Genomic DNA, 24,690 nt, shown 5'->3' with positions numbered 1-24,690 from the left:
TTACTTTAATAAAAGAAGTAAATTAAAAGAAGATTTTTTCCTCGTCATTGTGATATTCAACTTTTTAACCATAACAACATGACAATTCATATTCATTATTATAATTCTAATGCTGACTACATAATCTTACATAATACATTTTTTGCTTTTATTAAGCTAATAAAAGAAACTCTTGCATTTATAGCTAAACATGAGTTCATGAGCTTGTTTGGAAACTGGCTGTGTTGTCGAAATTAGCCTAATTTTAAAAGAACTCACCATTCTAATGTGGGTCAAAGAACATCCCATAACAATTAATTAAGACAGTCAAGTTAGTAAACTTCCTTGCACATTTTGTCTTGTTTTTATCATATTTTATGATAAATATGATAAATGATTTTATATAATAGCATTTTTTTTAATTATCTGCTGATCTAGACTGCTTCCCTCATAAAAAAAAGACATATCCTACCAAAATTTCCATGTCATGTCCTAAACTAGAGTGATCCTGTCAGAGCTCTGATTGTGACCCCATGAAACACATATGACTAGGGCTGAAACGATTCTTCGAGATACTCGAGTAATTCGATTACTAAAAATCATCAATGCAAATTTTCCGCATCGAGGCATCGTTTAATCCATACAACTATATACAGTTCCTGGTGATTTGCACGAACAACTTTTACTTTAACGCGTTCACGCTGTAGGCAGGTGAAGTGTAGAAGCCGAGTGCTGCATCCGAAATCTCATACTTAAACAGTACTTAACAGTACTTAAACAGGGTACTTTTCGCGTACAGTTTAATGAATACTAAGTATATACGAGATTTGATAGCGCGGACTGCAAAATGCAGAGAGAGAGAAAATAGCGAGGGGCGAACAGAGGAAACTAGACAGAGAAAACAACAGAAAGTTTTAGATCATTTTAAGCTGAAAAAAACTAAAACTCAGTACAACATCCACCATCAGTGTGTCTTGTTGATATCCTGACTTTTCTTCATTGCAACCACCACAGGCTTTTTTGAAGGCTTAGGCAAACACACACGTACATGCACACAAACGCCAAATCTACCTCATCTAGGAGCTACAATCCTGACAGAACTTTTTTTTGCCTCCTACAAATGCCACAAAGCCTCCCAACAAAATATTAAAGCTGTATGTTCTGCGTGAGCTGTAGCTGAAACTTTTAGTATTGAAAGTTGCACAATTTCTAGGCAATGTTTATGTACTATTGTTTATTATTATTTATGCCTTAGTTTTAGGTTGCCTGTATACATTTTAAGAGACATGTCCTAGACATTTCTTATCTGATTATTCGATTAATCGCTGGAATAATTGATAGAATACTCGATTACAAGAATAATCGATAGCTGCAGCCCTACATATGACTAAAAGAATGTAAACACCCCCTAATGTTTATTCACCCCCCAGGTGAATAAAATAGTTATTTCTGACCTCACAAATGTAACTCCTTTGACTATATAGGAGTGTTTGGGTGGTGCAGCGGTCTATTACGCTAGATTCGGGTTTGACTTGGATGGAAGAGGACTACTACACTGTACAAATTACATATTGTGAGTTACCTGTTGGGAGAGCTGAGGCTGAGGCCGGCCATTTGTTTTGGTAAGGCACCGTTGCCATTGTTGTACAGGCTGACAGGGTTGTTGTATTGTGGCACAGGCCTCACATTTCCATTGCTAAAAGGCGTGACTGGGGTTGGGCTTTTGGAAGATGAGCTGGAAGTAGGGCTGTAGCCTCTGCTGATTGGGCGAAAATTCTGCAAGAAAGAACATTGGGTCATTAGACTGTATTGAACTGGATTTATTTGTACTGTACAAAACAAAACAGGATGAGATAATTTATCAGCTCTTAGTTCATTAACTCTTTTAGTCTTTTCATTTCTAACTAAAAACATATCAAAGAATAAAAAAGGTGTAGTAGTGGATGTTTAAAACAAACGTGACAACCAAAGAAGAAGTGCACAACTGTTCGGCTAATGTAAACTGTGTCATGTGCACAGACGCTTGGCAGGATTTCATGTTTAAAATACTGTCCTTCTCTTCTTTGTCTTTTTCCATTTGTAAAGAGGAGAAAAAGCTGTACAGGACAGAGCTGTACAGTAAGGTTAATCAAAAGTGCCAGTAGGTGGCCAAAATAATAGAAAAACTATGTGGACACGTGACCATAAGCCTGTTGGACATCTCATTCCAAAACCATGGGCACTAATGTAAAAATGGCACCCTTTGGTGGATATAAACGCCCTTCAAGATTGTGGAATGTGTCTGAGAAAATCTGTACCTATTCAGAGACGAGCATTTGTGCGCTCAGACACTGATGTTGGATTAACCTTGGCTGTGCTTAACCACTGGAGTTCATCCATTATCAACCAAAGGCATCAAAAATTACAACCTGGTAACTGGGGGTAAATTGCATAAACAGAAAATTCCAAACAACAAAAATAATAAAGTTAAAATAATAATAATAAACTGTAGAATCTCTTTTTTTTATTATTATTTTGATATTCATTTTCTCCCCTTTTTCTCCCAACTTTAGCGTTACCCGACTGCATTACGCTAGCTCTCTACTGATGTTGATCCACCCTGGTTGAGGAGAGCCAATACTGACACACGCCCCCTCTGACACGTGTGCAGTAGCCGACTGCATCTTTTTACCTGCATGAGGCGAGTTCATATGCAGATAAGCTTTGTGTACAGAGAGCCACACTCTGATCAACGTATTATCCTTCGTCTCAGTGCAGGCACCATCAATCAGCCTCAGTTATGAGAAGTCCCTATAGCCCCTATAGCCGAGCTGAGATTCGAAAGGACGAGTTCGAAATGTCAGCTCTGGTGTGCTAGCGTGTTTTACCTCTGCGCCACCTGAGCGCCTCAATAAACTGTAGAATCTAGGGCAGATGGAACGCCTTTATTTGTCATATATACACATACACTATATTGCCAAAAGTATTAGCTCATCTGCGCATTTGTGATGTCAGACACTGATGTTGGACGAGAAGGCCTGGCTCACTGTCTCCGCTCTAATTCATCCCAAAGGTTGTTCTATCGGGTTGAGGTCAGGACTCAGACAGTCAAGTTCTTCCACATGTCTTTATGGACCTTGCTTTGTGCACTGGTGCGCAGTCATGTTGGAACAGGAAGGGGCCATCCCCAAACTGTTCCCACAAAGTTGGGACCATGAAATTGTCCAAAATCTTTTGGTATGCTGAAGCATTAAGAGTTCCTTGAAAAACAACCCCTCATCATAATCCCCCCTCCACCAAACTTTACACTTGGCACAATGCAGTCAGACAAGTACCGTTCTCCTGGCAATGGCCAAACCCAGACTCGTCTATCGGATTGCCAGACGGAGAAGCGTGATTCGTCACTCCAGAGAACATGTCTCCACTGCTCTAGAGTCCAGTGGCGGCGTGCTTTACACCACTGCATCAGACGCTTTGCATTGCGCTTGGTGATGTCAGGCTTGGATGCAGCAGCTCGGCAATGGAAACCCATTCCATGAAGCTCTCTACACACTGTTCTTGAGCTAGTCTGAAGGCCACATGAAGTTTGGAGGTCTGTAGTGATTGACTCTGCAGAAAGTTGGCGACCTCTGCACACTATGCGACTCAGCATCCGCTGACCCCGCTCTGTCATTTTACGTAGCTACCACTTCGTGGCTGAGTTGCTGTCGTTCCCAATCGCTTCCAATTTGTTATAATACCACTGACAGTTGACCGTGGAATATTTAGTAGCGAGGAAATTTCACGACTGGACTTGTTGCACAGGTGGCATCCTATCACGGTACCACGCTGGAATTCACTGAGCTTCTGAGAGCGACCCATTCTGTCACAAATGTTTGTAGAAGCAGTCTGCATGCCTAGGTGCTTGGTTTTATACACCTGTGGCCATGGAAGTGATTGGAACACCTGAATTATTTGGATGGGTGAGTGAATACTTTTGGCAATATAGTGTACATGTGTACAGTACAATGAAATGTATGTTCTGTAAAGCCCAGCTTGTTTGGAAGCTGGGGCCCGAACACAGGGTCAGCCATTGTACGGCACCCCTGGAGCAGACAGGGTTAAGGGCCTTGCTCAAGGGAAATATTGTAATACACAGTCCACAGTTTTACATAACACATATGAGCACAATTATTAAACACATGCTATTATTCTGTTTTACAATTACATTAATTTTCTGTAGCATTTGGGACTGATTTAAGTCGCGTGTTACAACACAATCTACAAATTTGTAGGAAAAAGCAGCTTTTTCCTGTCTCCAACTAAAGGGAGTACGGGAAAGTATTTATGAGGACAATCTGTGTGCTCATAAATTCCAACCATCGTCACATTTTACTTCGCTGTTTTACAATGCTAGCCAAGCATGGCTCTTTGTTCTGGGTCACTGCCTGCAGACCTTGGCCACTGTGGATTGCAATTCCAATGTTTTTTTGTTGTTGTTTTTGCTGATACAGAAGACTACAGGAGGAAAAAAACAGGGGGGCTTTAAAACAAAACAGTTCCAGTAGAGTCTGGATTTATTAAGACTACATGTAAGCAGTCCCCAGATTTGTTGATGTTGCTACTGTTTGCAACAATGTGCTAGAGGTAGGAGATAAATAACATCATATGATTTCTGCTGAAGGTCAGAACAAAGAAAACCCACAATTATCTTTGACATTTGCTGAGAAATCATAAAAAAAAAAAGAAAGATTGCTACTTAGAATTTCCCAGACTTTTATTAAAGAGATTAGAATGAGGCAAGACTGACCGATTAAAGAGAGAGATACTAGCAGCCATGCTTCATGACCTGTTCTCTAATGGATAGATTTTTATCAATCAAAAGCAGATCTTTATTTAGATCAGAGGTTAACAGCTAATTCCCTAATGCGTAGTTCACACTACAAGATTTTTGCCCTGATTTTTGCTTGGTGGCTGGTCGGCACTAGATTTGCCGGCTCGGGAGCAACATGGCGTTTGCTCAGCGATCGAAACTCGGCTCTCAATTGCTGTGTGTGAACTACTCAACAACTCAATCCAAGCGGAAGAAGATAAATATCTAGCATGCTACATATCTGGATATGAGTCGGCCGACTGGCAATTAGTGCGGTGTCGAACAGCCAATAAAAACGCAAAATATGGGGTGAGGGTAAACGCAGAGGGAAGTAAAAAGGTGGGACAGGGACACACACTCAAGTTTTACAGTATTTTTGTCCTTATCGTTCTCTACAAAACATAACACCAAAGGTGCATTGCAAACAATATTTATTTATACACCGATCAGCCATAACGTTAAAACCACCTCTTTGTTTCTACACTCACTGTCCACTTTATCAGCTCCACTTACCATATAGAAGCACTTTGTAGTTCTACAATTAATGACTGTAGTCCATCTGTTTCTCTGCATGCTTTGTTAGCCCCCTTTCATGCTGTTCTTCAATGGTCAGGACTCTCCCAGGACCACTACAGTGTAGGTATTATTTGGGTGGTGGATCATTCTCAGCACTGCAGTGACACTGACATGGTGGTGGTGTGTTAGTGTGTGTTGTGCTGGTATGAGTGGATAAGACACAGCAGTGTTGCTGGAGTTTTTAAATACTGTGTCCAAATAAATACAGAGACGATCGCTCATCTATTGCTGCTGTTTGAGTTGGTCATCTTCTAGACCTTCATCAGTGGTCACAGGACGCTGCCCATGAGGCGCTGTTGGCTGATTATTTTTGCTTCGTAAAACTTCATCAGTGCTGCTGTGTCTGATCCACTCAGCACAACACACACTAACACACCACCATCATGTCAGTGTCACTGCAGTGCTGAGAATGATCCACCACCCAAATAATGCCTACTCTGTGGTGGTCCTGTGGGGGTCCTGACCATTGAAGAACAGCATGAAAGGGGGCTAACAAAGCATGCAGAGAAACAGATGGACTACAGTCAGTAATTGTAGAACTACAAAGTGCTTCTATATGGTAAGTGGAGCTGATAAAATGGACAGTGAGTGTAGAAACAAAGAGGGGTGGATTTAATGTCTAGTCGTATACACACTTATCATTATGCTATTTTTTATTTAATTATTATTTAATTATTTTTTTTTTTTTGCTTGTTTATGTTTTGTTATCTTTACAGGTTATTACTTAAATCTTCACTCTTCATTATATAAGTCATATATCTGCAGACGTATTTGTCCTGTTTTACATTGTGAAATGAAGAGAAGAAAACCAATAAAGTATAAATTATAAAAAAGAACCTGTAGCGAATTATGACTGGATGCCAAGGTGAGCCACCCAAACCATTAAGATGTGGTAGTCTGATTAGAAAAAATGACTATGCTGCTCAGGAGGCACAGCGAAAAAAATACTCTAGCACACCAGAGCTGACATTTCGAACTCGTCGGTTCGAAATTCAGCTCTGCCATCTGGCTGGGCTGGACGGCTACATGAACAATGATTGGCTTGTTGTTCATACAGGATGGAAGCCGGGTAAGGACCTCATAACTGATGCTATTATGACCTCTGCTGGCTGATTGATGGCGCCTGCATAGAGTCGAGGAATAATGCGTTGATCAGGGTGTGGCTCTCCGTACACAAAGCTGATCCGCATATGAACTCGCCTCAAGCAGGTGAAAAGATGCTGTCGGCTACTGCACACATGTTGGAGAAGGCGTGTGAAAGTTTCACTCTCCTTAATCAGGAGTGGAGATCAGCATCAGTAGAGAGGGAAAAAAAGAAAAATGACCATCTACAATAACAAAACAATCCCCACCTCTCAAAAACAGCCAGAAGCTTGATCGGTTGCTTGCTTGTAGCAGTTTTTGGCAGCTGTAACAAAGCTAGCCTACTCATTTACACAAACACTTAAAGCCAAAATACGAAAATGCGTCTGCGATTTGTGTTTTAATACTGTTTTTCCAAAATGTTTGGATTAATTCTCTCCAGGGGAAGAACCAAATGTACCGAGTGTTGGCCGAGGCCCCACGATGGATTGGCATCCTGCCTGGGATGTGTTACTGCATTGCACCCAGTCCCTAAACAACCCTGTCCATGAGAAAGTGGTGGTAAAACATGAAAATGATAAATGATGCTAAACCACACAACAGCTACCAGGACACATGATACAAGACACTCATGACTAAATAGATGCTGGATAAAAAAAAGTCCAGCATCATGTTAAAGCACGTTTAAAGTTGCTTTATTTTTTTTAAATGCCCTTACATGACATTTCTAAGGTTGTGTTTATACTTGTCAGCATTGGTTCGATTACCCTGAACCCCAGTGCGATTGCTGTGTTAGTGCGGTGTGTTTACAGTCCGTTCAATCTCTGGTGCGCACCAAATAAGCGGACAGAGACTGCTTAAGCAGATGGGTCTCGTTTTGTTTCTAAACAAATTCTGTTGCGATTCATTTCAGATATGAACACAATACGAGCCAAAGGCATCTGAACAAACCAAGCAGAGGATGTGATGTCACAATATGCGACACTAAACGCACCGTGAGAGAGCAGAAGGCATCGCAGCGGAATTTATGGTGCTGTATTGACTCCTAAAGATTTTCCATCTTTATCCACCTCTTGTTGTACTTCCAGTTGCTTCAAAGACCACCAGGTACACACAACCGCTATAAGGGCATTTAGCCCAGAGTGGTGCATAGTTCTGACAACTGGCTCACAAAATACGAGAGTTCTTCAAAAAGTTTCCCACATCGTACCAACTTTTTAATGCCATCAGCAAAAAAAGTTTTTGGTTGAGCGTGTAGCCACTGATGCACCGCTGCTTTCACATCATCATCACATGAAAATCTTCTTCCCTTTAAAGCTTGTGTGTTTATGGGAATTTTTGACCATTCTTTCAGAAGCGCATTTGTGAGGTCCGACACTGATGTTGGACGAGAAGGCCTGGCTCGCAGTCTCCGCTCTCATTCATCCCAAAGGTGTTCTATCGGGTTGAGGTCAGGACTCTGTGCAGGCCAGTCAAGTTCTTCCACACCAAACTGGCTCATCCATGTCTTTATGGACCTTGCTTTGTGCACTGGTGCGCAGTCATGTTGGAACAGGAAGGGGCCATCCCCAAACTGTTCCCACAAAGTTGGGGGCATGAAATTGTCCAAAATCTTTTGGTATGCTAAAGCATTAAGAGTTTCATTCACTGGAACTAAGGGACCGAGCCCAACACCCCACACCATAATCCCCCTCCACCAAACTTTACACTTGGCACAATGCAGTCAGACAAGTACCGTTCTCCTGGCAACTGCCAAACCCAGACTCGTCCATCGGATTGCCAGACGGAGAAGCGTGATTCGTCACTCCAGAGAACACGTCTCCACTGCTCTAGAGTCCAGTGGCGGCGTGCTTTACACCACTGCATCAGACGCTTTGCATTGCGCTTGGTGATGTAAGGCTTGGATGCAGCTGCTCGGCCATGGAAACCCATTCCATGAAGCTCTCTACACACTGTTCTTGAGCTAATCTGAAGGCCACATGAAGTTTGGAGGTCTGTAGTGATTGACTCTGCAGAAAGTTGGCGACCTCTGCGCACTATGCGCTTCAGCATCTGCTCTGTCATTTACGTGGCTACCACTTCGTGGCTGAGTGTCGTTCCCAGTCGCTTCCACTTTGTTATAATACCACTGACAGTTGACTGTGGAATATTTAGTAGCAAGAAAATTTCATGACTGAACTCGTTGCACAGGTGGCATCCTATCACGGTACCACGCTGGAGCTCCTGAGAGCGACCCATTCTTTCACAAATGTTTGTAGAAGCAGTCTGCATGCATGCAAGTGATTGGAACAACTGAATTCAATTGTTTGGATAGATGAGTGAATACTTTTGGCAATATAGTGTATAAGCTCTCTCTCAGACACGACCAAAGACGTGCGTCATATATCCCTGTTTTTTTTTTTTGGTTTTTTTTGGTTTGAATGGGAATTTGTGAGTGTGAACTTTAAGCAAACCAGGACTAAAATGTAACAATGTATCATCTTCTTGGTTGGTCCGGACCAAGAGCACCAAACTACAAGTCTAAACACAGCCTAAATGTTCAGAACAATCTTTTATCTAATCACTGAAAGACTTGGCTTTTCCTAAACTGAACATTTCACATGTGGAGTCAGCAAAATTACAGTTTATGCCACTCAGTAATAAACCATAGAGTTATGAAATAAGCCAGGATCAAGGTTTTGTCTGCATGACTGTTAAGTGTGTTGAGATCTATACTTTTAAATAAATGAGTGAGTGTAAATGTAAGCAATTGTGACAGCTTAATAAACTGTTCTTTAATCTGGAACTCCAGTGCTGATGCTCTGCTACCACTTTCTGTATGGCACAGAATCAAAAAGCACATGGTTGGGGTGTGCCCGGTCTAAAATTATGGTGTGTTTCTTTACACATCTCTTATAGTAAATGTGCTGTATGGATGGAAATGCCACCCTGTAATATTCAGGCTGCTTTGACCACCCTCTGCAGGAATTACCAACAGTGGTGCCACCACCATTTTTGGCATAGTACAGTTCAAGCTTTTCCTGCACTATCAGTTGCTACTATTTGTTCAGTTTATCTGTTTTCGAACAGATTCCCCATTTAATTCAACACAGGGGTTTTGACTGGCACTGACTGTTGAACTGATGGAACTATATCAGTATACCCACACAGAACTCGACCAGTTCTTTAATTCTACTCTCTCCGCTGACTCACTTGAATTACTGAAATAAGCTTTGAACCACACGTCCCAGAAGTCAAGTTCACAAACTTGATTTTAACCCGGTTCGATGTGTTTCCACCAAAAAAAAAAAGAGGTTCCAGAGGCACCACAGAATCCTAGGTTTTTTAGCGTGAACCGTGACGTCATCTGTGGGCGTGTCAAGCTGTGGAGATTTGGGTGCTTTCACATGAGAAGCAGCTATTGCTCTGCTGTGCCATTATTTCCCATGGAGCTTGATGCTGCACTTTTATCTTTTCACCTGATTTAATTTTGAGCCAGCTTGCCATTGATATTTTCAAAGCACCTCTAATGAGACGAACTGTTTGATATGACGTGGCACAGCAACCCAGACAGTAAGTATAAGCTCAACATGAAAAATAAAGTTAACGTGGCTTGTTGTACTAAAACAACAACCAAGGAATTTCGGCAGTACAGAGCACTTATAACCAGTAATAACTGAGAGAAATGTAGTGTTCCTATGTTTAGTACATTAAGCCAAGTTAAGCTTTTTTTTAACGTTAATTTATTTTTACTCCACCGTAAAGCTGATTCTCAGAACACTGAGCTGCATAACACCAAGTTTAAAAGTAAAACCACTATATATGTGGACACTTTTAGAGTGAATTTGATGGTTATTTTACACAAATGGATGTTTGTGTCATGGAACACTTAAGTGATGTTTTACCGCACCGCTTAAGCCAAGCGCTGAGCAAAGCGGCTATTTGCGCCGAGGGTCGCGGTAAGAGCGAAGCGCGAAACGCTTATTACGTAAATGCACTAAGAAAGAAACAGTGGCGACAAACACAAAGAACGAAGTTCTTCTTATCACCAATAGTAGATTGTTGCTTTTTGCATATAAATGAACATCTGTAACAGCAGCACAAATGCTCGCAGGTAAATCTACACACTCCGCCATCGTGTTACTACCCTTTACTTTCATTGCGCAATGCCCACTGTTGATGACGCATGCTTGGCTTCAGAAAACTGGTGGAAACGCGGGCCGGTTCTCTTAAAACACCAAGGTTTGAAGAAACCCGAACAGAACAGGCTCAAGAACCAGAGTTCTTCTGAACAAAAAACACTCAAGTCACGTGGCACCGCAATGTCTGCCTGTAGCCAAGCTGTATTTTGTTCTGCATCACCACAGTACTAATGGTGACACCTGGGACTGATTAGTTTATACACCGATCAGCCATAACATTAAAACCACCTCTTTGTTTCTACACTCACTGTCCACTTTATCAGCTCCACTTACCATATAAGAGCACTTTGTAGTTCTACAATTACTGACTGTAGTTCATCTGTTTCTCTGCATGCTTTGTTAGCCACCTTTCATGCTGTGCTTCAATGGTCAGGACCCCCACAGGTCCACTACAGAGCAGGTATTATTTGGGTGGTGGATTATTCTCAGCACTGCAGTGACAATGACATGGTGGTGGTGTGTAAGTGTGTGTTGTGCTGGTATGAGTGGATCAGACACAGCAGCGCTGGAGTTTTTAAATACTGTGTCCACTCACTGTCCACTCTATTAGACACTCCTACCTAGTTGGTCCACCTTGTAGATGTAAAGTCAGAGTCGATTGCTCATCTATTGCTGCTGTTTAAATTGGTCATCTTCTAGACCAGGGGTTTTCAGCCTGGGGGGCATGAGTACTTGTCTGGGGGGGCGCGAGTGCCTGACCGGGGGGCGTGGCATCACGAGTCCAAAAAGGTTCACGGTTGGGCAAGTTCACGGTTGGCACACGAAGGGGGGGCGCATGTCCAAAAAGGTTGAAAACCCCTGTTCTAGACCTTCATCAGTGGTCACAGGACGCTGCCCACGGGGCGCTGTTGGCTGGATATTTTTGGTTGGTGGACTATTCTCAGTCCAGCAGTAACAGTGAGGTGTTTAAAAACTCCAGCAGCGCTGCTGTGTCTGATCCACTCATACCAGCACAACACACACTAACACACCACCACCATGTCAGTGTCACTGCAGTGCTGAGAATGATCCATCACCCAAATAATACCTACTCTGTTGTGGTCCTGACCATTAAAGAACAGAGTAAAAGGAGGTTAAAAAAGTATGTAGAGAAACAGATGGACTACAGTCAGTAATTGTAGAACTACAAAGTGCTTTTATAAGGTAAGTGGAGCTGATAACATGGACAGTGTGTGTAGAAACAAGGAGGTGGTTTTAATGTTATGGCTGATCGGTGTATGTGTATATATTACCAAAGTATGTGTGTGGTTCTTTGCAAAGTATTGCCAGCCAACTTTAGCTTTACCTAATTTGCCATTGTATTTGAGTTTAGTCATTAAACACTCTTTTATCTTTTATCTAAGAGTGTCTCATCTTTGAGTTAGAGTGCACAGCAGTAAATTATACTAGCCCTACTACTGCGGGGTCCAGTGTTCGTATCCCCAGGGGTGCTATCAGCCAGTCAGGCGTCTATCAGCCTGACTGGCTATGTCTGGGGGTGGCCGAGGCCCTGCAAGAGATTGGCGTCCTGTACAGGGTGTGTTACTGCACTGCACCCAGTAATTTAGTAGAAATCACACCCATCATGACCCTAACCAGGATAAAGCGGTTGTAAAAAAATGAAAATTAATAAAACTAATATTTACATTAATGTGATTGTTTCATAGTGGGGAAAAAACTTGCAGTGGACTAGCGTATATTACCGCTGCTCCACCCGAACATCATACTGCATGATGTCATAAATCCAAAGATAAGCTGTGATTATATTGGGTTTAAATGACAGTTAAGCCGTATTCAGACCTGTGACTCAGCCTCCAGGGATCCTCTGTATGAACTTGTCTTGTTCTCCTCTATTATAGTTGGAGACCAGCATCTGTTTTCAGATCTGAAACACAACAATACAGTATTTGAAAATGAGGATAGAAGTCAACCATTTCGTAAAACACATTTGTTACTTTATTCAGTTACATGACAAACACTGGCATTGTAAGAAGAATCTAGTCTTTGACAAGATTCAAAACATTAGGAACAGATGATTGTAATCATTAAAACATACGCAATTATTTTAATCTAATATATTATAATCCAAGTAATTATGTATGCAGTTTAGGGATGGGAGGTGAACTGGTATAAAAGTAGCATGGATTTAACCCTTTATTAGGGCTATTAAGATAAATAACCTCAAAATAGCCAATCATGCCTATGCAGACACCTACACTTTTGACGAGTGCAGTGCAGCTCAGCGTTGTGTACAGAGAGACACACTCTGAGAGCACTCTTTTCTCGTCCCTGTGCAGGCGCCATCAATCAGTCAGCAGAGGTCGTGATTGCACCAGTTATGGGAGAGAGACCCCATCCGGCGTAGTCCCACCCATATCTGAACAACAGGCCAATCGTTGTTCATGTGGCCGCTCAGCCTTAGCTGGCAGGCAGAGCTGAGATTCGATACGATGTATTCGAGATCCAAGCTCTGGTTCCAGCTTGTGTTTTTACTGCTGCGCCACCTGAGCGGCTCACTCACTCATTTTCTTAACCACTTATCCACTTAGGGTCGCGGGAGGTGGGGATGGGGGTGCTGGAGCCTATCCCAGCTTTTCAATGGGCGCAAGGCACACAGTAACACCCTGGATGGGGCGCCAGTCAATCACATGGCAGACACACACACACACACACCCATCCACCTATAGGGCAATTCAGTGTCTCTAATTAACCTGACGGCATATTTTTGGACTGTGAGAGGAAACTGAATCTCCTGGAGGAAACCCACACGGACACGGGGAAAACATGCAAACTCCGCACAGAAAGGACCCTGTCTGCCCCGCCTGGGGATCGAATCCAAGACCTTCTTGCTGTGAGGCGACAGTGCTACCCACCGAGCCACCGTGCCGCCTATACTAAAAACAATAAAGCACATTTTGAAATAAAGGCATCATCTGGTTAGTTTTCATAAGGCTGTGACTAATCACAGATAACATGACTACTCTGCAACACAAATTCTGAAGTGTCTGGTGTGTCCAGACCCTACGACTGATAATTCCACCTAATGCCACCTCTTTCGCACATTACAATAAATTACATGCACATTTTCAGCATTGACTAGATGCTTTTTATCCAAAGTGGCCATTTACAATCCAAGCAATTGAGGGTTAGGGCCCATAGGTGGTAACCTGGCAGCAACCTTCTGATTACTAGTCATGTATCTTAACCGCAGAGATATCACCGCCCCCAACAGGAATACCAAACTACAATAGGAAATTATAGTTTTAGTTTAGTTATAGTTTTACCTTTGTTGAATGTACATAGATGATGATGTTTAATAGTAATGTTGTAAATTGTAAGGCTATTAAAATATCTAATTAGTATACAAGTCACATAAAAGGTAAGCTGTTTAGGGTAGCCCCACTACACCTACAAGGCCCCTAAAGAAAGCACTGAAAACACTGGCCTGCTGCCAAACTTAATTTCAGACCAGCATGTTTTACAAGCTGCAAGCAGAGTTAAGACCCAGAGACAGGAGTCTGAGTGGCAGCAGCAGGAATTTAATTGGCTGCATGGAATGTTGTGCTTATTAAAAGAAACAGAAGTTAGATCTGGGCTTACAGAAGATCCAAAAAGCATTATGTTGGCTTTAGGGGGGAATTTTAGCTACTAATTTAATTTGCTGCTTGCCTTACTTTTAAAGTTGAGATACTGTTGTGCCCCTGAGATCATTTAACCCAAAGGCTAAGTACTAATCCATCGTATGGGTTTTATTTTTCAATTTTAAAGGCAATAGAGAACATGTCATGTTAGTCACCAAACCTCTTTAAGCACGGTATGTCAAACCTGATGAGTGTAAACATGACCAAAATGTGTCATCTGAGTAAACAGCACATCTTAGTGAGCCAACATGGCAGAGGACTGAAACAGGCATTGATAAGTAGGGCTAGATGTAGGAGTTCAAGAGTTCAAGAGAGGCTTTATTGTCATTTCAGCTATACACAAGTACATATTGTAAGGCCTACAATAAATACAAAAGCCATTTCTAATCTAAAAAGCAATTAAAGGAGACTAGACTAGAGACAAAAGGTAGTGATGGCCAGTACATGGTACTGAGTAAATGATAAGTGAGGTAAAAACATATTCTAATATACTGTACAGTTAGCAGCATAGGGGTTTGTATAAAAACATAGATATAAAAAGAGTAAGTTGCAAAATGCAACTAAATGCAATATTGTGCAAAGATGCAAGTAATACAGTCACTAAGTAGTTTTAGGAGTCCAGGGATCAAGGCTGTGTTGGTTGTGTGTGTGGTCGTGTGTGCGAGTGTGTGTATGTGTGTGCATGTGCAAGTGCGTGTGAAGGTGTGAGTGAGTGTATGTGCATGTGTGCGAGTGTGAGTGAGTGTATGTGCATTGTAGTGAGTGTGTGTGTTCATATGAGTGTGTATGTATATGTGAGTAATTGTGTCACAGTGTAAGTATGTGTGCAATTAAGTATGTGAGTGTATGTGTGTTTGTGTGTGTGTGCGTACTTGTGAGTGAGCATGTGTATATATGCTTGAGTGTGTATGATTAACCATGATTGTCAGAATCTATATGTGTTGGTGTATGGTGCACTCACTGTTCATTTTATCAGCTCCACTTACTATATAGAAGCACTTTGTAGTTCTACAGTTACTGACTGTAGTCCATCTGTTTCTCTGCATGCTTTGTTATCCCCCTTTCATGCTGTTCTTCAATGGTCAGAACTTTCACACGACCACTACAGAGTAGGTATTATTTGGGTGGTGGATCATTCTCAGCACTGCAGTGACACTAACATGGTGGTGCTGATAGAGTTTTTAAACACCTCACTGTCACTGCTGAACTGTATGAGTGGATCAGACAGAGCAGTGCTGCTGGAGTTTTTAAATACCATGTCCACTCACTGTCCACTCACTGTCCACTTTAACACACCACCACCGTGTCATTGTCAGTGCTGTGCTGAGAATGATCCAACACCTAAATAATATCTGCTCTGTGGTGGTCCTGTGGGGCCACCCCAGTGACGCTATCGACCATTCGGTTGCCCAAATACAAGCAAGATTGGCTTTGTCTCAGGGGCGTCTGGGCTATCTCTGAGTCAGACTGGCATCCTGTCTGGTAGGGCTGGGCGATATATCGAGATTTTATAAAATATCGATATATTTTCATACGCGATATAAGATAAGACAATATCGCGTATATCGATATAGATGTTGCGTTCCAATTAGATCCGACAGTTCGACTTTCTCTTCTCCCAGTTTGTCTCTGCACATGTTCACCTGCCCCGCCTCTCTCCCTCACTGAACACAACTCGCCCCTCCCCACCGCCAATTCTTTCTGCCATAATAATGGCTCAGTTATTTGGAGATGGTTCGCATTCAGTGGTGAAGAAGTGTCAGATGAGCAGCGGAATAATGTATTCTGTAGAGAATGCCGAAAACAAGTCCAGACAAAAGGTTCCAGCTCCATGTACCTTTGATCATTCGTTTTTTACTTCAAATCCCAAAGTTGATAAACAAGAAAACGAGTCGTTATTCGTTTCAAAAACCACTATTGGAAAACGGAAATACATACAAGCACATGCACGCGCTGACATGCACATGTTTACTTCATATATAAACAGTGTAAATTATGCACAAGTGTTATAAACAGTAATAATAACGTAACGGTGCATCTCCTGTTGTTCTGACTCTTGTGTTTGTATATGTGATGTGCATGTATAGATATTTGCTATATCTGTAAAATACAAACATTATGGGGTGTGATTTCTGTACTGGATGTTGTACGTGGACGTGTTAGTTTATTCGTCCGATGTCCGAGACTCATTTATTTATTTATCATGTATTATAGTATTTCTTGTTCTTGGCCATTAAACAACCAAAAATTAATAAAATTGCATGTACTAACTCAGCAGTAAACAAGGAGCAAACAGCAATTAAACAACAAATAAATCTGTTAAATAATAATAAAGTGCATGAAGCAGAACGCTGATTAAAATGCATGAAATGTTGTAATAGTTACATAGTAACATGAAGGATTAGTTCTGCCTGTATTACAGAACTGAGTTCTATATGGTAAAAAAAAATATTAATGTAAATGTTAATGTTGTGGCGACATATACATAAAATAATGTATAAAGTTCAAACATGTGAGGGGGGTTTAACGAGAACACTATATTTAATGTCACACAAGCTCAGTGCAAAACAACAGAAGAACACGAGCAAAGAGGGAAACGATAAATTCCGACACCTTCCCTACACACTCGCTCCCTGCGCCCTATAGTGCACTTAACATTCTTAAAGGGCCAGACAATATATTTGTAATTCACAAATTTTTTTTTTTTTTATTAAGGAAAAATAGTTCTTGTGTGAAGCTTCCCCAGCATGAATGTTAATAAAAGTGCCTGTAAAAAATTTGGAACATAGCTTTGTCTCAGAAGTGTCTTTTTGTTATTACCTTATGGGATGAAAAAATATCGAGATATATATCGTATATCGTGGTTCAGCGAAAAAATATCGAGATATTACTTTTGATCCATATCGCCCAGCCCTACTGTCTGCAAAACTTGACCCACTGTGACCCTGACCGGGATAAAGCAGTGGTAAACCATGGAAATAGTTGAAAATAACAAAAAAAATATTAATATTTTCTCAGAAATAAAATATCTACATGAATAAAACATGTAATTACCAAATATATAGAAGTAGGATTAACAGAGATGTAAAGGAGTGATCACGTGGGTGTGGGACTATGTTCATGTTTTTAATCTGTAATTTTTTATAAAAATAAAGCCCCGAAAAAAAAAAGAAAAAAAAAAGACCTGATTATCGAAGGTGGAAAAAAACAAAAACAAAAGCAGCTGTTACTGATTGCCCTAACTTAAGTACATCAAACAGAATGTGTAATGAGGCACAGTTCCAGCGTCTACTGTTTTTGCTCGACTCTTTGCATGATTGTTATTTGCACTACAAATGGGGGAAATGCCGAGCATGTTTATGTGCCTGGTTCACACATAATACCTAAGTATTCTAAGTAATCCTGGGCAGGATAAAACAGTTGATGAAAGTTTTACTGCAGCTGAAAGCAGATTTAGTATAGCCAGCCCTTATGAAATAAAAGTACTGTCTGGTTAAGTGCTGCCTCTCTGATATTATACACAGTGACCAGGAAAGCAGCTTTTAGCACCAATAATATGTTAAGACAGTAAATTATACTGTCATTTTACCTTTTCAAATTCACTTATTTTTTACATACACTGATCGGCCATAACATTAAAACCACCTTCTTGTTTCTACACTCACTGTCCATTTTATCAGCTCCACTTACCATATAAGAGCACTTTGTAGTTCTACAATTACTGACTGTAGTCCATCTGTTTCTCTACATACTTTTTTAGCCTGCTTTCAACCTGTTCTTCAATGGTCAGGAACCCCACAGGACCACCACAGAGTAGGTATTATTTAGGTGGTGGATCATTCTCAGGACTGCAGTGACACTGACATGGTGGTGGTGTGTTAGTGTGTGTTGTGCTGGTATTAGTGAATAAGACACAGCAGCGCTGCTGGAGTTTTTTAACTGTCCCTGCTGAACTGAGAATAGTCCACCAACCAAAAATATCCAGCCAACAGCGCCCTGTGGGCAGCGTCCTGTGACCACTGATGAAGGTCTAGAAGATGACCAACTCAAACAGCAGCTCTGACTTTACATCTACACAGTAGACCAATTAGGTAGGAGTGTCTAATGGAGTGGACAGTGAGGGACACAGTATTTAAAACCTCCAGCAGCGCTGCTGTGTCTTATCCACTCGTACCAGCACAACACACACTAATACACAACCACCATGTCATTGTCACTGCAGTGCTGAGAATGATGATGATAATAATAATAAGCTGTGGTCAGGAGATTTTAATTTAATTAAAAAACCTTTTGGAGATTTAAATGTTGTTGACAACCATCATGTGGAAATCCTGAGGTCCAGTGAATGCACTGCATGGTCATATAACAGTAAACAGATATAAGGTCATGTACAAGACCCAACACTCTTTCTTCATACAGTCTGTGTATTCTGGGATGATCTTTAATTGATTTTTCATTTTAATTAACCAATTTATCATGGTCAAGGTTGTGGCAAGTCTGGTTCCACTGGAAAACACTGGGCGCAAGGCAAGAATACCTGGACAGGGTATCCCCCAGTCATTCCCCCAACCCCTGTATACCCAAGGGCACAGCCAATCGGCTGGCCGATAACACTGCCATGATTTAAACCTAGATCTCAGCCTTGGTGGGCTAGTGTAACAGACACTGTGCCACCCAAGTGCCCTTTCAGCATAATGTCTCCACAAACACTGATAGAATAAGAGCTGTTAAATTTAGTGTCTTTAATTACCTCCTAATCATTAGATTTAAATGTTATTAAAGTAAGGCAGGTTCAAAACTAGATATCCACCTTTATAATCCTGTAAAAAGCTGGAAGACCACCACAGATAAGTCAGTTGTATGACAGCATTCCTAAAAGGATTAAATATATTCTGATGTCTAATCTATTGTAATGGGTTTTCATTACTTTGTTGACTCTAAGTACATGTATTAGTGCATCAATAAGTCAATGTCTTTATTCTCAAAGGCTAATGCAGTTGAAGCAAACCATTAATGTCAATTACTGCAATATACTAGCTAAACCTTAGATCCGGGCTTAAAAAGATCTAAAAGCAATATTTAGGCTTAAAAGGAATATTTCAGCTCCTAATTTTAAAGTTGAAATACTATTCTGCCCCTGTGGTCTTTTAACCCAGGCAATCTTCTTCTTTTCCATGGCCTTTTGTCCCGTTCGGTTGTGGGGTCGGCTCTGATTTGGCACAATTTTTACGCCGGATGCCCTTCCTGACACAACCCTCCCTATTTTATCCGGGCTTGGGACTGGCACTACAATGCACTGGTTTGTGCATCTAGCGGCTAGGTATCTATAGGACAATTCAGTGTTTTCAATTAGCCTGGTGGCATGTTTTTGGACTGTGGGAGGAAACCGGAGCACCTGGAGGAAACCCACGCGGACACGGGGAGAACATGCAAACTCCGCACAGAAAGGACCCGGACCGCCCCACCTGGGGATCGAACCCAGGACCTTCTTGCTGTGAGGTGACAGTGCTACCCACGAAGCCACCGTGCCGCCCATTTTTAACCCAGGCAATACGAAACATAATTTTTGAGTCACCATACCAACTGTTTTAGCATGTTATGTCAAACCTCACAGGAGTAAACATGACCAAACTGTGTTGAGCAGATCCCAAAAGTAGATATTCACCTTCATAATCCCATAAAAAGCTGGAAGACTTTCCTCCTGGTCCAACATCCCACCACAGATAATCCAGTTGTATGACAGCATTCCAAAAAGGATTAAAGACGTTTGATGTCTAATCTATTGTAATGGGTTTCCATTACTTTGTTGACTCTCAGTACATGTATTAGCGCATCAATAAATCAATGTCTTTATTCTCAAAGGCTGATGCAGTTGAAGTAAAACAAGGACCCCCAAAGGACCACCACAGAGCAGGTATTATTTGGGTGGTGGATCATTCTCAGCACTGCAGTGACACTGACATGGTGGTGGTGTGTTAGTGTGTGTTGTGCTGGTATGAGTGGATAAGACACAGCAGCGCTGATGGAAATTTAAACACCTCACTGTCACTGCTGGACTGAGAATAGTCCACCAACCAAAAATATCCAGTCAACAGCACCCTGTGGGCAGTGTCCTGTGACCACTGATGAAGGTCTAGAAGAGGAGCAACTCAAACAGCAGCAATAAATGAGCGATCGTCACTGACTTTACATCTACAAGGTGGACCAACTAGGTAAGAGTGGACAGTGAGTGAACACTCCAGCAGCGCTACTGTGTCTGATCCACTCATACCAGCACAACACACACTAACACACCACCACCATGTCATTGTCACTGCAGTGCTGAGAATGATCCACCACCTAAATAATACCTGCTCTGTGGTGGTCCTGACCATTAAAGAACAGCATGAAAGCAGGCTAAAAAGGCATGTACACAAACAGATGGACTACAGTCAGTAAAAGTGCTTCTATATGATATGTGGAGCTGATAAAATGGACAGTGTGTGTAGAAACAAGAAGGTGGTTTTAATGGTATGGCTGATAAGTGTATGAGGTGACATTTAATAGCTTTTGATCTACAAAATGTGAATTATTTGGAGTAGGTTTTGCAAAGGTCAGTGACATCACATCATCCTTTTTTGTGACCCCTCAGAACATCAGCATCTGTAGTGAACAACAGCAACTCTTATTGACCATCTGTCACCACCAACTCATTTACTACTATAACCAAACAGACATAAAGACAAAGAAGCCACTATGAACCCACTCGTGGTGGAAACTTCGCCATCAGTGTATGAAGTCACTCCATTCCTAGCAGGCACTGCAACGCCTCAGAAACAGCTGCAGAGGTGTGGGTTGCTCTGTGGTTCTGAAGCTCTGCTTGACTATATAAGAATAGGGTACTGCAGACTGTAAACTGTGGTATCTGTCCCGATGCTGACTGGCAGTTTAAACACTTACATCTGGGCAAACGTGACTGGCTATGGAAAGCACTTATAAAAAGGCTGAAAGCTGATCTTGTGATTTTGCACTATGATGGTTAGTCAGTGAACAAAAACTAAAAGCGGCCTATTATGCTATCAGCCAGCCAGGCACAACACAGACATAATTGGCTATGTCTCCTGATGTCTCCTGGTAAAACTAGACCTGCTGCAACCCTGGGCAGGATAAAACGGTTAATGAAAATGAAATGAATGGTAATGTTGATACCAAGCTTTGTTTAAACATGATACAAGTGGTTGGTTCTATTGATAGAACTGCAATTCTTGATGCGGATATTAAAAAACATTATATGTAAAAATAGAAAATAAATGGTGGTAAGAATTGTCCACACTTTTGCTCTACACTTACTGGTGAGTGCTAATGATAGAACCAACAATATTAACCCATTAAATGCAATCCGCTTTATTAAGTCATATTATGCTGGGCCGATTTGTTTGTTAAAGATCAATAACAAATGAAAGCAACTTATTTCTCAAGAAGGCTACACAGGAAATACTTTTAGATATTAGGTACATGCAGGGTAGTTTCCATCATTTTAATAGGTCACACACTATGCAGGTATGCACCGAAGGCCTGAATATGAATAATGTTCAATGTAAATTTATTGATGTTCCAAAATTTGGCATCTAGCAAGTACGTCTAGAGTATCATCAACAGCCCAGCTGTGACCTTTCTACTGGTTTCACAACTTCTTAGATAAGTCTTGCACAATGTAAGTGAAAAGCTCTTTCAGTTATTTATTGCTATCTAGCTATCTCACTATGTGGCCTTTCACTGCTTTAAACCCACACTTTTGATTTCTCATCTGGGAGTCATCGACTTCTCAGAAGGACAGTGTTGTCCTCTTGTTTTGTCTTTTTTCTTTACGCTACTGCATTTTCATGTTCCAAGTCTTATGAGTCACTCACTGGAGAGCCAACAGATTTTCCAACAGCGCCACTGATGTAGAAGAACGTCCTTATTGTGTGACATCTGCCTCCTCGCAAACAAATTTTTTCCTAAGTGAATTAAATTATAAGAGAGGGAACACTGAGGGGAAATTGAGGATTGAGAAAGGGGACTAGTCAGGGAGATGGATTGTCTGAAAGTCACAGAAAACGAAGAGCACATGACGAAGCACTGTTGCATTGAGAGGTGATATAAAAGCTCTTTTGGAAATGGAGCCGTCAAGCTAAAATCATGACCTCATCCCTACAAAAATGCTGACCCACTGCTGCTTTCCCCTCTCTTGAGTGTGGGACACAAAGTATTAGTAACACATTCCTGGATTTTGAAACAGAGTGGTTTCCAAAATAACTCAAAGGTCCATTCTCAGTTCTGGTAAGAATTTGTGGAGAATCATTTTCTCCGGTTAGCTGCAAAAGCCGCCAAGGTTGTGACAAAAGACTGTAAAAATGTGCTTATGAATAATAGTCTACACTATTAATAATCATATGAACAAGCAGCCATAATTGAGCACAGAGGCTGAAAAAATCCATGGAAAAAAAGATACAAACCCTATTTTTAAAAACGATGGGATATTTTGAAAAATGCAGTAAAAAACAAGAAGTGACAAAACAACTGACAAAAGTAAAAGAAATGTTAATGTTTTGGCTGACCAACTTGATTGTGTTTTGTAAATATGAACAAATTATTAATAATAATAATTAGGGCTGGCTCGATACCACTTTTTTATGTCTGATAACGATACTGCAAATTGAGTATCTGCCGATACCGATACCAATCCGATACCGTAATTTCTCCTCTCAAACAACTAAGCAGTAATAATACATGTCTCAATGCACCATGGTTAAACTAGCTATCTAAATAACAATGCTCAGAGTGTGAAACAAATATTCTAAAGGAATAAATATAGAACCTACAACATCACACTTCTGCAAAACTGCTGTTTTTATTTTAACTTTTACACACAGAACATTTAGCAGCATTTTTGGCTTGTTTAACAAAAGTGTCTACAATTGGAAGATGTGGATGCCAATCAAACGCGATGGACCAATTAGAATTGAGTTGAGATTTTCAGTTAAAGTTCTGTCACGTTTTTAGATTATTAAAAACCAAAGCGCGCTTATTATTAAACCCTGCCGGATTTTTAAAAGGACAAATGGGAAACGGTGTAGTTTGTTTTATTTCAACACTATTATATACACTAATGGATTAATCGTTGAGGATGTGAGAGATCTCCAAGCCGGGACAAGAAAGGTTTTCTTTATTTCAGGTGAGCAATTTATCATTTATAAAGTGATTTTTATTGTGTTTAAACAGTGTTTTTAGATGTGGTAGTAGGAGATGATTTTTTTAAAATGCTAAAAGTTTAAGTAGATCACTGTGTTTAAATTTATGAATGGCTGTTGCAGATGAGTTGTAGATCAGTGGCACATGTTAATGATGTCATCAAGAGTGAGTGGCAATAAACGGCACTGTTGAAATATACAGGGGTTGGACAATGAAACTGAAACACCTGTCATTTTAGTGTGGGAGGTTTCATGGCTAAATTGGACCAGTCTGGTGGCCAATCTTCATTAATTGCACATTGCACCAGTAAGAGCAGAGTGTGAAGGTTCAATTAGCAGGGTAAGAGCACAGTTTTGCTCAAAATATTGCAATGCACACAACATTATGGGTGACATACCAGAGTTCAAAAGAGGACAAATTGTTGGTGCACGTCTTGCTGGCACATCTGTGACCAAGACAGCAAGTCTTTGTGATGTATCAAGAGCCACGGTATCCAGGGTAATGTCAGCATACCACCAAGAAGGACAAACCACATCCAACAGGATTAACTGTGGACGCAAGAGGAAGCTGTCTGAAAGGGATGTTCGGGTGCTAACCCGGATTGTATCCAAAAAACATAAAACCACGGCTGCCCAAATCACGGCAGAATTAAATGTGCACCTCAACTCTCCTGTTTCCACCAGAACTGTCCGTCGGGAGCTCCACAGGGTCAATATACACGGCCGGGCTGCTATAGCCAAACCTTTGGTCACTCGTGCCAATGCCAAACGTCGGTTTCAATGGTGCAAGGAGCGCAAATCTTGAGCTGTGGACAATGTGAAACATGTATTGTTCTCTGATGAGTCCACCTTTACTGTTTTCCCCACATCCGGGAGAGTTACGGTGTGGAGAAGCCCCAAAGAAGCGTACCACCCAGACTGTTGCATGCCCAGAGTGAAGCATGGGGGTGGATCAGTGATGGTTTGGGCTGCCATATCATATAAGTATTGGGCATTCCCTTGGCCCAATACTTGTGCTAGATGGCCGCGTCACTGCCAAGGACTACCGAACCATTCCGGAGGACCATGTGCATCCAATGGTTCAAACATTGTATCCTGAAGGCGGTGCCGTGTATCAGGATGACAATGCACCAATACACACAGCAAGACTGGTGAAAGATTGGTTTGATGAACATGAAAGTGAAGTTGAACATCTCCCATGGCCTGCA

General features: G+C 41.3%; 1 protein-coding gene across 1 annotated transcript in view; it reads right to left on the bottom strand.

Annotated features, from left to right (window-relative positions):
- pdlim4 (PDZ and LIM domain 4) overlaps positions 1-24,690 on the bottom strand; it is a 76,354-nt gene that overhangs the window by 11,664 nt on the left and 40,000 nt on the right. Inside the window, exons 3-4 of the mRNA XM_063011267.1 lie at positions 12,430-12,514; positions 1,562-1,755 (exon numbers count right to left, since the gene is read on the bottom strand). Of these exons, the coding sequence (XP_062867337.1) occupies positions 1,562-1,755; positions 12,430-12,514 (279 nt within the window). The remainder of the gene's footprint in view (positions 1-1,561; positions 1,756-12,429; positions 12,515-24,690) is intronic.

Source organism: Trichomycterus rosablanca, chromosome 16 (assembly GCF_030014385.1).
Source record: "Trichomycterus rosablanca isolate fTriRos1 chromosome 16, fTriRos1.hap1, whole genome shotgun sequence".
Lineage (NCBI taxonomy): Eukaryota > Metazoa > Chordata > Actinopteri > Siluriformes > Trichomycteridae > Trichomycterus > Trichomycterus rosablanca.
Note: the sequence above shows the minus strand (reverse complement) of the source record. Positions and strands in the feature narration are given on the sequence as shown.